Source organism: Grammomys surdaster, unplaced genomic scaffold (assembly GCF_004785775.1).
Source record: "Grammomys surdaster isolate TR1022 unplaced genomic scaffold, NIH_TR_1.0 255, whole genome shotgun sequence".
NCBI lineage: Eukaryota > Metazoa > Chordata > Mammalia > Rodentia > Muridae > Grammomys > Grammomys surdaster.
This window is the reverse complement of record NW_021604696.1, coordinates 3763253-3778253: the sequence shown is the minus strand read 5'-3', so window position 1 is coordinate 3778253 and position 15001 is coordinate 3763253. Positions and strand designations below refer to the sequence as shown.

At 41.3% G+C, this 15001-nt stretch overlaps 1 protein-coding gene across 2 annotated transcripts in view; it reads left to right on the top strand.

The window, feature by feature from the left end:
• Prim2 (DNA primase subunit 2) overlaps positions 1–15001 on the top strand; it is a 205486-nt gene that overhangs the window by 166950 nt on the left and 23535 nt on the right. For both annotated transcript variants that reach the window (XM_028775407.1, XM_028775408.1), the window contains exons 11-12: positions 7970–8096; positions 12166–12248. In XM_028775407.1, coding sequence (XP_028631240.1) covers positions 7970–8096; positions 12166–12248 — 210 coding nt within the window. The remainder of the gene's footprint in view (positions 1–7969; positions 8097–12165; positions 12249–15001) is intronic.

The window sequence follows — 15001 nt, the reverse complement described above, 5'->3', positions numbered from 1 at the left end:
TCCCTCCCTCCCTCCCTCCCTCCCTCCCTCCCTCCTTCCTTCCTTCACTTTACATCCTGATTCCAGCTCCCTCCCTCCCCTCTTCCCAGTTCCACCCTGATACCCCTTCCCTACATTTCTCCTTCTCCTTCTCAGAGAAGGGAGATCCCTCATGGGTACCAGCTTGCCCTAGTACGTCAAGTTGTAGCAGGATTAGTCTCATCCTCTCCCACTGAGGCCAGAGAAGGCAGCCCAGGTAGGGGAAAGGGATCCAAAGGTAGGCAGCAGAGACAGCTCCTGCTCTACTTGTTAGGGGACCCACATGAAGACCAAGCTGCACATCTGCTACTTAAATGTAGGGGGCCTAGGTCCAGCCCGTGTATGCTCTTTGGTTGGTGGTTCAGTCTCTGTGAACCCCATGGGCCCAGGTTAGTTGACTTTGTAGGTCTTATGGTCTTCTTGACTCCTCTGACTCCCTCAACCCTTCTCCCCAACTCTCCCAAAAGACTCCCCGAGCTCTGCCCAGTGTTTGGCTGTGGATCTCTGCATCTGTTTTCCTCAGTTGCTAGATGAAGACACTTATGCTAGGCTCCTGTCTGCAAGCATAGCAGAGTATCATTAATAGTGTCAGGGGTTGGCTATCTCCAATGGGATGGGTCTCAAGTTGGGCTGTCATTGGCTGATCATTCTCTCAATCTCTGTTCCATCTTTATCCCTGCACATCTGGAAGGCAGGACAGATTTTAGGTCAATGGTTCTGTGGATGCAGTGGTGTTCCCTTCCCTCCACTGGAAGTTCCACTTGGCTACAAGAGGTGGACTGGCCACTTAAGGCTCCGTATCCCTGACAGCTTGGAGTCTCAGCTAAGGTCACCCTCGTATCCTCCCAGGGGCTTCCCCTGTCCCAGATCCCTGACTCATCCCAGAGATCCCCCCCCACCTCCTGATTTCCATTCTCTCCACCAGCCCTTCCCTCAACACCTGACCCCCACCCATGTTCCCCTCTCCCCTCCCCCAACCATTCCCTCCTCCATCCACCTCTGATATATATTTTATTTCTCCTTCTGAGTAAGATTCAAGCATCCTCCCTTGGGTCCCCCGTGTTACTTAGCTTCTCTGGGTCTGTGAACTGTAGCATGGTTATCCTGTACTTTATGGGTAATGTCCACTTATAAGTGAGTACATACCCTGCGTGTCTTTTTAGGTCTACGTCACCTCACTCAGGATGATAGTTTCTATTTTCATCTATTTGCCTACAAAACTCATGATATCCTTTTTTTTTTTAATAGCTCAATAGTATTCCATTGTGTAAATGAACCACATTTTCTTTACCCATTCCTCGCTTGAGGGACATTTAAGTTGTTTCCAGTTTGTGGCTATTATGAATAAAGCTGCTATGAACAGAGTTGAGCAAGTGTCCTTGTGGTATGGGCTGAAGAGATGCCTCAGCCATTAAAGGCTAGGCTTACAACCAAAAATATAAGAATATGTGGTATGTTTAGTAATAGCTTACTGTGCAGACCTGGAGATAGCCAGGAGTATGACATGGGAGAGCAGGCCTTTCCTGTGTGTGTCTGGTGTCACAATCACACTGGAGACAAATATGACAAAATTTAATTAAATTAGCAGCACCTCGCTGCCCAGCTGTCTTATTTGTGGAATTTATCCCCGAGGCATTCTCAGAATGTCCTATGGAAGAGCATGTAGAAGGATCTCTGCTTGTGCAGGAGTGATGTAGTCAGTGCCCATTGCTGTGGGGAAGGGATGCTGTACAGTGAGAACAATATTGTAATCCAAAATGGCAGCAATTCCCTACTCAGAGCTATGGGCACTTGAACATCTGTAGTCTGATCTGACAATGTCCAAGCAGACACTGGATTTCTGATACTCAGTGAGTTAAAAAGGGATGTAAGATATGTCAACATACCTCATGTTGACTATTGAAATGACAACACACCCACAAGCTACCCCAAACTAGTAGAACATTTAAAATCCCATATGCGTCTCACATTATGTTTCTATTGGTCAGAAGTGAATTAGAGGAATGGGACAAATGTCAAGAATTTTATGTGGGATGAAGTATGAAAACAAAGAGATCTACAGTAACGTTGGCAAAGCAGAGGCACATAAGATAGTCCTCAATGTCAGGATCAAACCCAGGACTCTGTGCATGATGGGTAAGCACTCTATCACTGAGCTACATCTTTTGAGCATTCTCATACTTATATTTATAGCACTGGGCCTAGAGCCTAGGAATAGAGTCTTTGCCCAGCATGTCCAAGATCCTAAGATTGAACCCCAGCACTGAACAGAAAGAAACTCCAAACTGTAAAGGCACACCATATTATGCCAGCAGCAGCCCCATATGTTGCCTGTCTTGGGTTGTGTCAAGAGACCACAGTGAGTGACTATTGTGTACACACCACTATGTAGTCTGAGTCTCTTCTCAGACTAATGTACACTTCTCAGAAAGTATGTCCCTTGTTAATGACATATGTCTGTACTAAAGCGATACTGTCAAAAGAGTTACTAAGTGGTTTGAAAGTTAGCTTTTAAAGTGAGAAGTGATATGAAATATAATTTTACTATTTGTCGTCTAATTTGTGATGCGTGTGTATGTGTGTGTGTGTTTCTAGTTTTGTTCATTAATGCACTACAGACTGAAACATACGACTCTGTATTGAGGAGACAGTTTGCCATTCCTCAGCTATCTTTTGGGCATGTTCATGTCTGACCAGCTTACTACTGACATTTTAATTTTACATTAAATCTCCATGAATGACTGAGCGATTTGTTACAGTGTCCAGAGCACCTGTAACATGAAATAATGGTTTCCTCTCAACATGACTAGGATGGTAAAACTGAAGGAAAAGAGGCATTTCTTCCTGTTTCATATCTCCCGTGTGTAGATGCTTTGAAAGAATAGTACAGCACCATAAATCTAGTGTCTTAATGAGAAACCACGCTGTTGCTGTGAGGAGCAAACAGATAACCTGAAGCCAGACAGTGAAATTTACATAGCTCTCCCCTGGTAGTGCCATCTTCCTGCTTTGCAGAGAACACAATCTGTCAATAATTTGTTATGTGTGGTTACAAGAAGGCGACCATGTTATTTTTGGGCTCTGATTCAGAACCTTCATGACATTCTGCAAGGTGGGGTAACCTGTCCTGTAACACACCACCAATCGGGGAGGGAGAAGCATTTCTCTCCCTTCCAAAGCTGCCCCTGTGTAGCGAATCCTGCTTGTTTCTGTACGATCGTGATACAATGCTCTCACTGCACTAACACAACACTGAGCATATGTTCTTTCTGTATGAGGCATATTTGAATCCCGTAATTATATATATATTTACACCCATTGATGTTGATGAACTTTGTTACTTGGCTTCTTCGTCCCTCTCACTGGGAAGAATTGTAGTGTTATGGGTTCTAAGGTCTGCAAGGCAGGGTGAAGCTTACAGTGACTTTATGCAAACACAGATGTACAAGATCCTTACTGCTATAAGACAGAAATCTATGTTTGTGTCCCTGATACTATGGAGTGAAGTGACCAGACAAATTAAAATAGGTATTAGTTTTGGGAGAATGAGGATAGATGCTAGACACGGATAAAACGCAGACAGGATGATAGTCACCTAGCAGAACCTTTGGGAGATGTTTAAAAGTCATTATTGCTTTATCCTGAGGAGAGATTCTAACCTTCTGCATTTGTGTGCTGTCATGGAAGAGATGGCAGGGCAGTGGGCTGCTGTGGGTAGTCAGCCCGCAGCCATAAGGCCAACAGCTCACCACTGTGGGGCACGTCCTGCCAAGTGATGGCATTTGGTAGGGTAGACCTATTAAATGCGGTTTTCATTGTCAGTGCTTTAAGTTTATGGTAAGTTTATTCAAACGATCCAGTCCGTAGGCATCGGTGCTCAGACTCTTAGGAGTCAAGACTGCTCCCATCATGCACCAGTGCGCTGTTTCCCACACCTTCGTGCGGATAGAGTGAAAGGTTCAGTGTTAACTCTTGGGTTGGCATTTATGAATGAGGGACCAAGAATGGGCATCAGATCTGAGCTGTGGCACCCTTATGTTGCTAAATTAAAAGCAGATCTGGACAGTAAAGCAATATAGACAAGACAGTAAAGCAATATAAACAGATTTTCTTGAGGAACTACCAGAACAGAGAGAATGAGGCCTTATCATAGAACAGGGCACAGCGTCAAACTCAGTGTCAGCAAGTGAGCATTTACAGCCAAAGAATACGTGGAGGCAGTGGATGTAAAGTTAAGGGAAAGAAAGCCTGGGATCCCAACACCCCCACCTTTGCTGAATCATTTTCATAGTGAACCTTAGTGGAGAACAAGCGGTAGCTCTGCCATAGTGGTGTGCCTTGTGCTTGCTAATGCAGATGGAGCCTAGACCTGCCCTGTCCACTCAGGTTTTCAGTTTATTACCCAGTGGCACAATTATTTTTAGGCTAAAAAATTCCATCTTTTAATTTCTATCTACGAAATACTTTTAATGTTATGTTTAGTAATTTCATATGAAAATTTACTCAAGAACCCTTTGCCTCAGCTTCCTGGAATATGCATTTGATTTAAAGAAGCATGGAAATAAAATGTAACCTTTTTTTTGTAGGTGCTTTATTCTGACTGTTAGGTTCAGAACTCTGAAAATTTAGCCCTTTGGAGATGACTGTTAAGTGTCCTCCGTGGCATCAGCAAGTATTGTCCCGGTGCCATGGAGGAACACTTGAGGTGCTCTGTGAACCCCCCTTACAGCTTCTGATAACTCGTTATGAAAGTTTGTGAGCGTACTGAGTAGTGAAAGCAGGGCGTAGGCTAAGATTCTCCCCAGTATAGACAGACTGTTATGGTCTGCCATTTGTCATGGTCTGAAATTCATTTCAGAAACTTGGTTGCTGTTCTCATAGTTCTCATCCAAATTACTACTTTACATGAGACATTTAATTTACATTCCTTCACTATAAAGTTAGGCTTTACATAATACTGTGTCATAATGAGTAGTCCTCTAATCAAACCTATTATCAATGGTACATTGTCTATCTTTGCTTTACCAATGGGTTATGGACATCACCTAATAGAGGAATTAGAAAAGCACCATCAGGAAACATTTAATGGGAGTGTGAAAATGGGACGGTCCACTTTCAAATGCTGTAGTAGACCACGGAGTCCTGCCATGTGTGGTGAGTCCCATTTTCTTATACACTGGTGTAGAGCTAGATAGCCCAGGAGCAATTGTTCACCTCAATACAGAGTACAGGGTAACGCGCCACAAGATAAACTTGGGTGAGTATAGTGGAAATCAGATATGCAGCAAAGAGAAACATCCCAAGGGAGTATAGGTACGCACAGGGAAATGCCGCAGAGCTGTGGAAGAGACGGCCTACAATTCCGACCTCCAAGATGAAATATCGGAGAAAGAAAGAAGTTACAGCCTAAAGCGATATCATTAGAACCTACTGTTTTGAAATATCTTATCATTGAGGAAATGCAGTATTATGGAAAGATCTTGCCGTTTGCTTCTTAAGTCTGCTAATTATTTAGTGTCTGTGTTGTGTTCCATTGCTTCTTCTCTTTGAACTGCAGTGTCCTCTTGTGTGCCATCATAGGGGGACTGATTATCTGAACTAGTCAAATGGGATCGCACTTTTAAAAGCATCTAACAGTATGCTGGGTGGCGCCTAAGTGCCTTTCAATGAATGTTAAGTCCCTTTCCCCGTCTCATCCACAGCAAAGTCCCTTGCATCCCATTAGCATGTTTTATGGACACAGAGGAAGGGCTTCCAGGTCGGAGGCAGTTGCAGAGGGAAATTCAGAGGACAGCATTAATTATTTGAAGAGGTGTTTCGTAAGTAGACGAGTTAGGGTGTAGCTGTTGAAGGACAGCTTGGGAGGAGGGCAGAGAGGTTAAACTGGTTCCCACCCAGCACAGGCTCCGAAATCAGACTTAGGAGGGCAGACTGATTATTCTTTTCTGCAACAGATTAATCTTATCATCGCATGTAGACAGTTGACCCTTCGTGGCTGTGCGTTCTCACGTCCTTAGACTCAGTGAATTTCAGATTGCAGTATTCAGAAAAAAAAATCTTTTCATTGCTATTATTCCCAAACAATGACAGTGTAACACCCATTCTATAACATTTAGATTATATTACTTGTTATAAATAGCTGGTGATCATTTAAAGTAGGTAAGGGGCTGTAATAAGTTGGGTACAAATATTACACACAGTTTGTAAGTTATTGAACATGGGCTTGTAGATTCTCATATCCCTGGGATAGCTGGGAACAATCCTCATTAGATAACCAGAGACTGGAGGATGATTATAACCTTTACAGTCTCCACCTTGAAAAAGTTTGTATTGTTTAATAAGCTTGTTTAGTGCACTTCAGAGACCAGGGGGCATGGCAGCAACAGAAAAACCCTGTTTGTGTGTGTGCATATGAATTTGTGTCATAAAAGACCCAAGAGATACACAGATTGTTGGAGGCCGGCTCTGGCAGGCAGTGTGTTTAGGATCCTAGGAGGAGATGTGGGGTCAGCAACTAGTATAAAGTAGTCACACACTCACACACACTTCGTGGATAAAGCAATGCTCCACAACTTTGTTTTTTTTTTTTTCCTTGTAGACCTTATACACTTTAATGAAATACTCCATGCAGGAAGAAAAACACACACACACACACACACACACACATACACATATTACAACCACCTCTTAATCGTGAGTTTCAATGATATGTAATGGTTAAAAGTTTCATAGTTTTAAAAACAAGTTATTCTAAATCTCACATCTGGTCATGTGATTTCTTCCCATAATGCCCCTATATCCTAATGTAGTAGCTTTTCTATTACAGACTAGCAGAATCTGAGTAAGCCAACTATTGTTCACAGCCAGTTTCTCTTGTCCTGGGAGGTTTGCAGTTACAAGAAAGGAGATAGATGTCATGTTATTCTAACTTCACTCCATTCTTCTTCTCCCAACACAGTTAACCGTCTACCTATCCTTACACTGTTTTCATAGTATAGTATTGTCAACTAGAACACTTTAGGTCAGAGACCCTTTGCTTTTCTTGAGACAACAGAAGAAGGAGGATCTATTTGGTCTGCTGGCTGCATAGCAGTAAGGCCTCAGGGCGCACCAAAGCTCATCAGCAAATGGATAGTTCTAAAACCAGAAAAATCAGATTTTACAATGGACACAAAAGTTCAACCTTAACAGTGGACACCCAGTTTCTTTGGTCATTAGCCTGTCCCCAGTAGGTGGTTCCCTTTGCAACCAGGCTTGCCTTGTTCTTGTTCTCTGACTTTAGCAGGCCTTTTACTAGGTAACTCCGAATGTGCTTTTTATTATTGTGTTAGCCTAGGATTTCTTCTACAAAGCAGCTGGAAAAATACCCTGACCTGATTTAATTAATTTTACATAAAAAGCACCTCGACCCCATCTTTTTATCTTTTTAACTAAAACATACTTTAAATTTTTTCTTAGAAATCTTCAGCTAAATTATTAACCCATCTGAGCGGCATTGATTTTTTTTTGATAAATCACTACTATGGTTATGCATTGTGATTGCTTTGCCCAGTGTGGAATTAGAAACCTCCCAAGGATAGTCATTCAAGGCAAAGACCAGGTGACCAAGGCAACAAGGGCTAGCAACCCCAAGGGATCTTCAGGAAACAGGACCCCCAGGGCTTTCCCTCTCTGAGGTACACTTGGTTTTGCTGAAGGGTGAGTTGTTTTCCTCAGGCTCCATACTGACTGCAGATCCTCCTGCTGTCTGGCTACTGCCAATGGAGTATGCTTGTCCTCAAACCCCAAATCAATTCGTTCTTGATCCTAGCTGGTATCGATGATGCTACTGTATTGACTGATGCATATTCTCTCTCTCTCTCTCTCTCTCTCTCTCTCTTTCTCTCTCTCTCTCTCTCTCTCTCTTTCTCTCTCTCTCTCTCTCTCTCTCTCTCTCTCTCTCTCTCCTCAGTTTGATAAAGGTTACTCTTATAATATCCGACATAGCTTTGGAAAGGAAGGCAAGAGGACAGACTATACGCCTTTCAGTTGCATGAAGATTATCCTGACCAACCCACCAGGCCAAGGGGATTATCATGGTAAGTAAGCCCTTGTGCTGGATGCTGGTGAATGGCCGTTTGCATTAGTGAAGAACTCACTAATGTCAAGTTGTGTGTCAAGTTGGAGCTTCATTACTGTGACAGTGATTTGTCTTATTGCTGAGCTCACTCAACCTGTGCTCGGCTTCTTCTGGAGTAGGTTTCACAGTTCCCTTTCATCCTCTGTTCTTGTCTTGTGTTCTGCAGGGAGCTTAGGATGGAGGTGCTTTAGAACTGTGTGAGGTCAGGAAGCCCTAGTTTCAGAATAGCACATTTTGTAGATGTTCAAAGGCCTTGTGCTGAGGAACAGTATATAGTTTGTCATACTGCTGTCATCTGATTAACAGAAATTAAGCAGTTTAACAAGTCCCAGTGTCAAGGATATATGTCAGTTTGCCTGAACCATAAACACACAACACACACACACACACACACACACACACACACACACACACACACACACACACACGTTTTCCAGTTCGGTAACATATTTTCTAAAATGATTCAACCAGCACATCTTTAAAAGCTTCCCATTTTGTCTGGTATGTCAGGGAATGATTAATAGTTTGTATTAGTAACCTTTCTAGATTGCCAAAGCTTGCTGTAACCAATTGTCAGTATTTTGTTTTGTTTTAGAATCTTAAATGAAACCACCATGAAAAGCACATACCTTTAAGCTGTTAAAAATTGGGCAATCACAAACAATATTTTTAGAATCACGCTGTCTCTCTTTCTGTCAGTGAATAATATTCCATTGTCTGGATATATCGCAGGTTAATTTAGTCATCTACTAAAAAGAGCATCTTGATTACTTGCATACTGTGTATATGAATCAAGGTGCTGTAAAAATATGGCACTGAATGTGGTTTGTTTTTGAGTAGGTTCCATGACTGCTGCTTGTAATATTTGTTCTGTTTCTTCTGGATGGGATACTTTGTAGATATGTAATGTGCATTTGAGTATAATGCAGTTTCATCTGAAGCTTCATTGTTGGTATTTGGGTTAGGTGATCTATTTAGAGATGAAAGTGGGGAATCGGGATTATTTTATTATGGGCTACATGACCTTTTATGTTTATCAATCTTTGTTTTAAGAAGTTGAGAGCCTCAACATTTGGTGCTCTATATTTACAATTGTATCTTTTTGATGAGTTGCTCTTTTTGTTAATATGCGATGACTTCATTTATCTCTTCTGACTACCTCTGGCCTTGAAGTCCACTTTTTCAGATTCCAGAATAGCAGAGTTAGCTTGTTATCTATTTGTTGATAGATGTTTTTCATCAAGAGGTGCATCTCTTAGGCAACAGGCAAGAAAGTGGTTCCTAATTTCTATCGTGCTTTGAATCTGTAGCTCTTAAAACTGCTTAGGATTTGTGTCTGTCTATAGACTCTAACACCTGTTCTTGCGTGCTGTCCTCTAGCATGTAAATCAGTGTTCTAAGCATGTAAATCAGTGTTCTAAGCGTGGTTTCTTCATCCCAGCACCCCTGCCATTATATGTCTGCTGCCTGCTGGGTATCTTCACACTGAGCCTCTCCAGAGCTTTGCAGGTTTTCTCTCCTTGAATGAGATAGGCTTGCTTGGCACCTCTATTCCCCAAGAATGTCAGGTTGCAATAGGCAAGGGCTCTGTTCAGGTTGTTTCTTCTAGAAAACAGAATGTTCTAGTGTAACTACCTTTCCCTCCCCTCTATAGAAGCCTGGTGCTTATTCATTTATATTTATCTATGTAGTAAGCCCTGTGAGATGATGATAGATTTTCTGGATATAAAACTCAGGGAAGTATTAAGCTGTCCTAACATCGTCCTCTTGAGCGACTCTGAGATGTCTTTATGCTGAGACTTGAGTCACACATCAGTCAGTTGGCTCTGCGCAGTGCACTGACTGTGATGGAGTTCTGCTCAGGGTTTCTTCTTTAGTCAGTTGTGAGTCTCTACATTTCCGGGCTTCTCAATAGGTTAAATACGGTACTTTTTTTTTCCTTATTTAGGATAGAGATGTGACATCTGACCTCATTATACGCTCAACCAGAAACTGGACATGTGTCCTCTTTTGTTTTCTTATTTATAAAATTATCAGTCACCTATATTGATTCGACTTCATCACCCAATGCTGCTTAGAATAGTTAATCAGCCAGTTATGAATCTATGCAGGTCTAACTGTATCCTGGACTATTGTCTCTGACAGCTACATCACTCTCTTCTTTTAACACTGACGTTAACTCTGGGTGTGCTCACCCATTTTTTATTATCTTGTTTGTTCAACCTGAAGATCATCCTCTTTGAAGTGAAGAATAGGAACAGGAATATGTTTATATCATCTGTTAAAATGACACCAGCTTGGCTAAGTACTGGGTTACCTCCTTTGAGTTCTTCTGAGTGAGCATATCAGGAAAAGAACCTTCTTCGAGGTTTCTTCAGTTTCTTCCCGGCTTTGTCCTTCAGGCCTCTTGTGCAGATCTGTTCACCATGTCAAGTATTATTTGGGTGACTGTGTTCAGTCTTTCCCCCTCCTTTCTCTCTCTCTCTTAGTGCACCTTAGTTCTTCTGGGTGACTGTGTTCAGTCTTTCCCCCTCCTTTCTCTCTCTCTTAGTGCACCTCAGTTCTTCTGGAGATAACCAATAATTATTACCATGTGTACCATCGCTCCTTTCTCCTAGGGATTTTTTTTTCCCTATTTTCATTGCTGTATTTTTCAAGAATAACGACGATAACTAACATGTTTTTATCACTAACTCTGCTTAGTTTGTGTGTGTGTGAGGAACATGTAAGAGTTTTATTTTCATAGGAAATTTGTGAGGTGACTTCCATTATTTTCCTTTAAGGAGAAAATGAAGCTAAGCGAACATCTGTCTGTGGCCAGTTGATATTTCAAACCCAGATGCTGCAAAGATAGGTTCTTTTTTAAAAATTCAGTAAGGTATTTGTATTCTTTGAACATTTCATACATGCATTCACACTCTTAGATCATATTCATCCCCCCACTCCCCTCACTCCTCCCAGGCCCACCCCTCCTCACCTCACCACTTCATCTCTCTGGTTTTATTTTTAAATAACTCACTGTGTTCCATTTGTGCAGCCCATCCAGCCAGTCTCGTATGGAGACACCCACAGGAACAAGGTTGACCTACCAGGAACCCAGAGTCATTATTATGTACCATATGTTTTCTCAGAATGTTTCCTTGTACTAAATTGTATGTGTTTAAATCTGAATAAGGATATGCTATGCATTTTGCAGTTTTCATAGTTTTAGAAATCTATAGGATTACAAGGGAGGCTATATTTATACTTAAGATGTTTGATAAATGAATTTTTTGGATTCCTGGCCCTTTTCCATTATGCTTTCATCTCCCAGGTTCCACTGATTTCTTATAAAATGTGCTGTTACTCCCAGTTAGTTTGTCATGTATTCCTCTGTGCTTATAGTCTCTGTTTTTCTTCGTGCAAATTTCTAGCTGTCAGTTCTTTTACTTTGCTCATGAACTGCAGTGATAATGCAAATACACTCTGTGTAGCATTTCTCTCCAATAGTTCCTGACTATCCACGTGGCTCACCGCTCTGATTCTTCATAGCTTATGTGTGTTCTGTACCTCTTGAGATAGGTGTATAGTTTATGTCTGAATCTGATGCAATATATTTATGTTCCTCTGAGTTTGGATATTTTATTTCTATTATCTATAGCCCCCCCTTCTACATCTTTATGCAAAATTTTCAGACTATAATGTAAGAGTATGCAAATTTTAGGTAAACTTTTATGGCTACTTGGTGATTTTGTGTTCTAGTAAGAGAGCAGGAAGATTAAAACTATTTCTCTCTTCCTAGTGAGCACCCGTGTGAGCCTGGAGTGCTGCACTGTTTTACGTAACTCTTGAGCCTGTAGCATCCTGACAACACAGCAGTTAAATCCTCATTTAGATAGAGAGGAAAACAGTTGCACCTATGGGCAATTGACTTTTTATTAATAAGCTGTTAGATGGTTAAGGGTCCTTCGGCAGCCACTCACGCGTGGCGCTATGCTGAGTCCTGGTAAATAACGTTGTTGTTCTTCCTGCTTGTGTTTTGTTGTCAGGGTGCCCATTCCGTCACAGTGATGCAGAGCTGCTGAAGCAGAAGATGCAGTCCTACAAGATCCCTGCCTCGGGGATCAGCCAGGTAGGTCCATTTCTGCTCAGGACCCTCTGATTCGGCAGCTGCTGTATCTTCTCAGATTTGTTTACAGGACTGACACTGTGTACCCCACCAGGACTCACACCAGACTTCTGTCTTCTGGATGAACTGGGTCACAGTCCTGACTTTTCTAGTTCCTATTCCTTGGAAATCCCAGTTCTTCCATCTGCTATGCTATGCTGCAGTTTTATTTCTCTAGGCAGTAAAGGAGCACAGCAATCCCACTCCCTCAACTTGATTTTCTCTATCAGTTGGGGGCCTCACTTAAAAACATAAATGTTTAATGTATTGAGGTTTATTAGTGATGCTGAAAATTCATGACAGAGTCATTTTTGAAGGTTGTTTTCTGAGGAAATGAAAAGGTACTGTGCAGTCCATGAATGTTCTGGTAGGCATCAGTAGTTACTTAGTTTAATCTGTATGTCTGATGGCAGCTAGTTTTTTTTTAAATACTTTGTTTTGTTAATTTAAATAACAAATGCACAAACTGTAAACAAAATATTCAAGAGATTACATCTTTTAGTAAGTCTGTCTTTTAAAAAGTACCATGATGCTGTTAGGACCATTGCAATTCAGACTTGCTTTGGATTCTTTGAGAGCTGAAGGAGCCTCTCCTTCCTGGCCCTAGAAGAGAATGGGACATCAAAGTCATGGCCCCTAGACAGCTATTGTTTATTTGAAAAACATCAATGTACAAGAAAATGCTACTGTCCAAAGTTTATATTGAGTCTTGTTAATTCAGCTTGCTTGTTAAGTTCTGGGGTACTTATTCTAGGCAAGGAGAAGTTCTATAGGATAGCAGTCTGCAGTCTGGGAAGTACTTTCTGAAAGAGTTGATCATGGAGTCAGGAATTGGAAGCTGGAATGCGTGAATAAAAGACAGGAGTGTGTAGTGTCATTGGTATATTCAAACTAGTGAAGATGATAGAACAGAACTGCCAGGGGCCAGCCCTAGCTGGTCTTTCTTGTTGGTTCTCCTTGAGGAAACAGAAGAGGAGGACGAGGAAGAGGAGGAGGAGGAGGTGGCAGTGCAGCAGCATGCTGGTAGGCAGGGATAAGACTTGGTATTAGAAGATATTTAGGGTTGTATACTAATAAAACATTTACTGCCTTAAGTCTAAGTCACTTTGCTTCTAAAGCTGACCTGCCTTTTGAGTTCCTCTGAGGTGAGAAACTGTTTAGCACCTCCTCATAAAACAGCAGGAGATTAGGTAAAGTAGCCTTTGTTCTATCTCCCACAGGAACTCCTCATAAAACAGCAGGAGATTAGGTAAAGTAGCCTTTGTTCTATCTCCCACAGGAACTGTAGGGCTCTAACTTCCAGCCTGCTAGTTGAAGTCCCAGGAAGAAAACAAGAACTCTTTGAAAAGTTTCCTATAAAAGCTCTCTAAGAAAAAGGGGAAAAGGGCTTCTAAGAAAAAGGGGGATAGGAGTGTGTAGAAAAGGGGGAAGTAAGCAGTTAAGGGGATCCAGGCTAAGAAAAGCGGGACAAGAAAAATATTCTCCTCTCTTTGTTGTCAGCACTTATACATCTTTCAGCATACATGATCACATGGTAAAAAATTCATCACAGGCTTACACATAAATTCAAATCATGAATAAGTTTACAACAAAGAATGTTTACATGCATATCCACTAGGTAATCTGGCTAAACATTCATCATCTGTCTCAAGCTTAACAGGTTCATGGAGAGTTAAAGACCATAACTTCTGTGACCAAGGTATTAGTGAAGTTTTGTATAGATAAACCCAGTCAATATTTTATCTTCTGTCCTAGCACCTATAGTAAATTGTTTATTCCCTTTTTATGACCTTTGATTGATGGTTTTACAACCTCTTGGAATTTGCTCTGAGTAGTAGATGCCTGCTTGCTATCTCCAAAACAAGCAACTCATGATACTAAAGACTAGTAGAGTTCTCATTGCAGTTTTGATTATCTGAGAGAAACTAATAGCAGTCCCACTATAAAAGAGCTTAATAATTACTAATGTAATTTTAAGAATTCTTAAAGAATCATCATTAAGGATTAATAAATCATCTGTTTGTCTATATAGCATCACTACAAGATAGTACATCTTTGTTCTGCAAAGATCTGCTCAAAATGGTGGGCTAATACCTACTTATTGTTATATATTTAATGATAACAGAAAAAGCATAGTAATAGCAGGAATCTTTCCTAAAGTGAATTTCTCCTGGACCTACCTTGCCTACTGGGGCAAATTCATCATAGATTTTAATCCAAGGTGAATCCATCTCAGGAAGATCACCTGTTTGTTTTTAGCTTCTCCTATGATGGCTCCTGACACAGTACATAAGCAAATATGGGCATCTGGGCATCTTAGAAGAACTAGTTAGTTTAGGAGTTGAGTTTTAGGGGGCTAGAGAGATGGCTCAGTGGTTAAGAGCACTGACTGCTCTTTCAGAGGTCCTGAGTTCAAATCCCAGCAACCACATGGTGGCTCACAACCATCTGTAATGAGATTTGATGCCCTCTTCTGGTGTGTCTGAAGACACCTACAGTGTACTCATAAATAAAATAAATAAATCTTTAAAAAAAAAAAGGAGTTGAGTTTTAGATGTAAAGAAATTAGAACGGCAGAGAGAAAGTAGTTTTAGATCTAATTAGAGCAGCTAGGGCAGCAGTTTCCAGTTATGATGATAAGATTGAGAAGACTATTAGAAAGCCAAGGAGTCCTGGACGTGACAATCCATGTTAGCTAGTTAGCTGCTGGTGGTGCC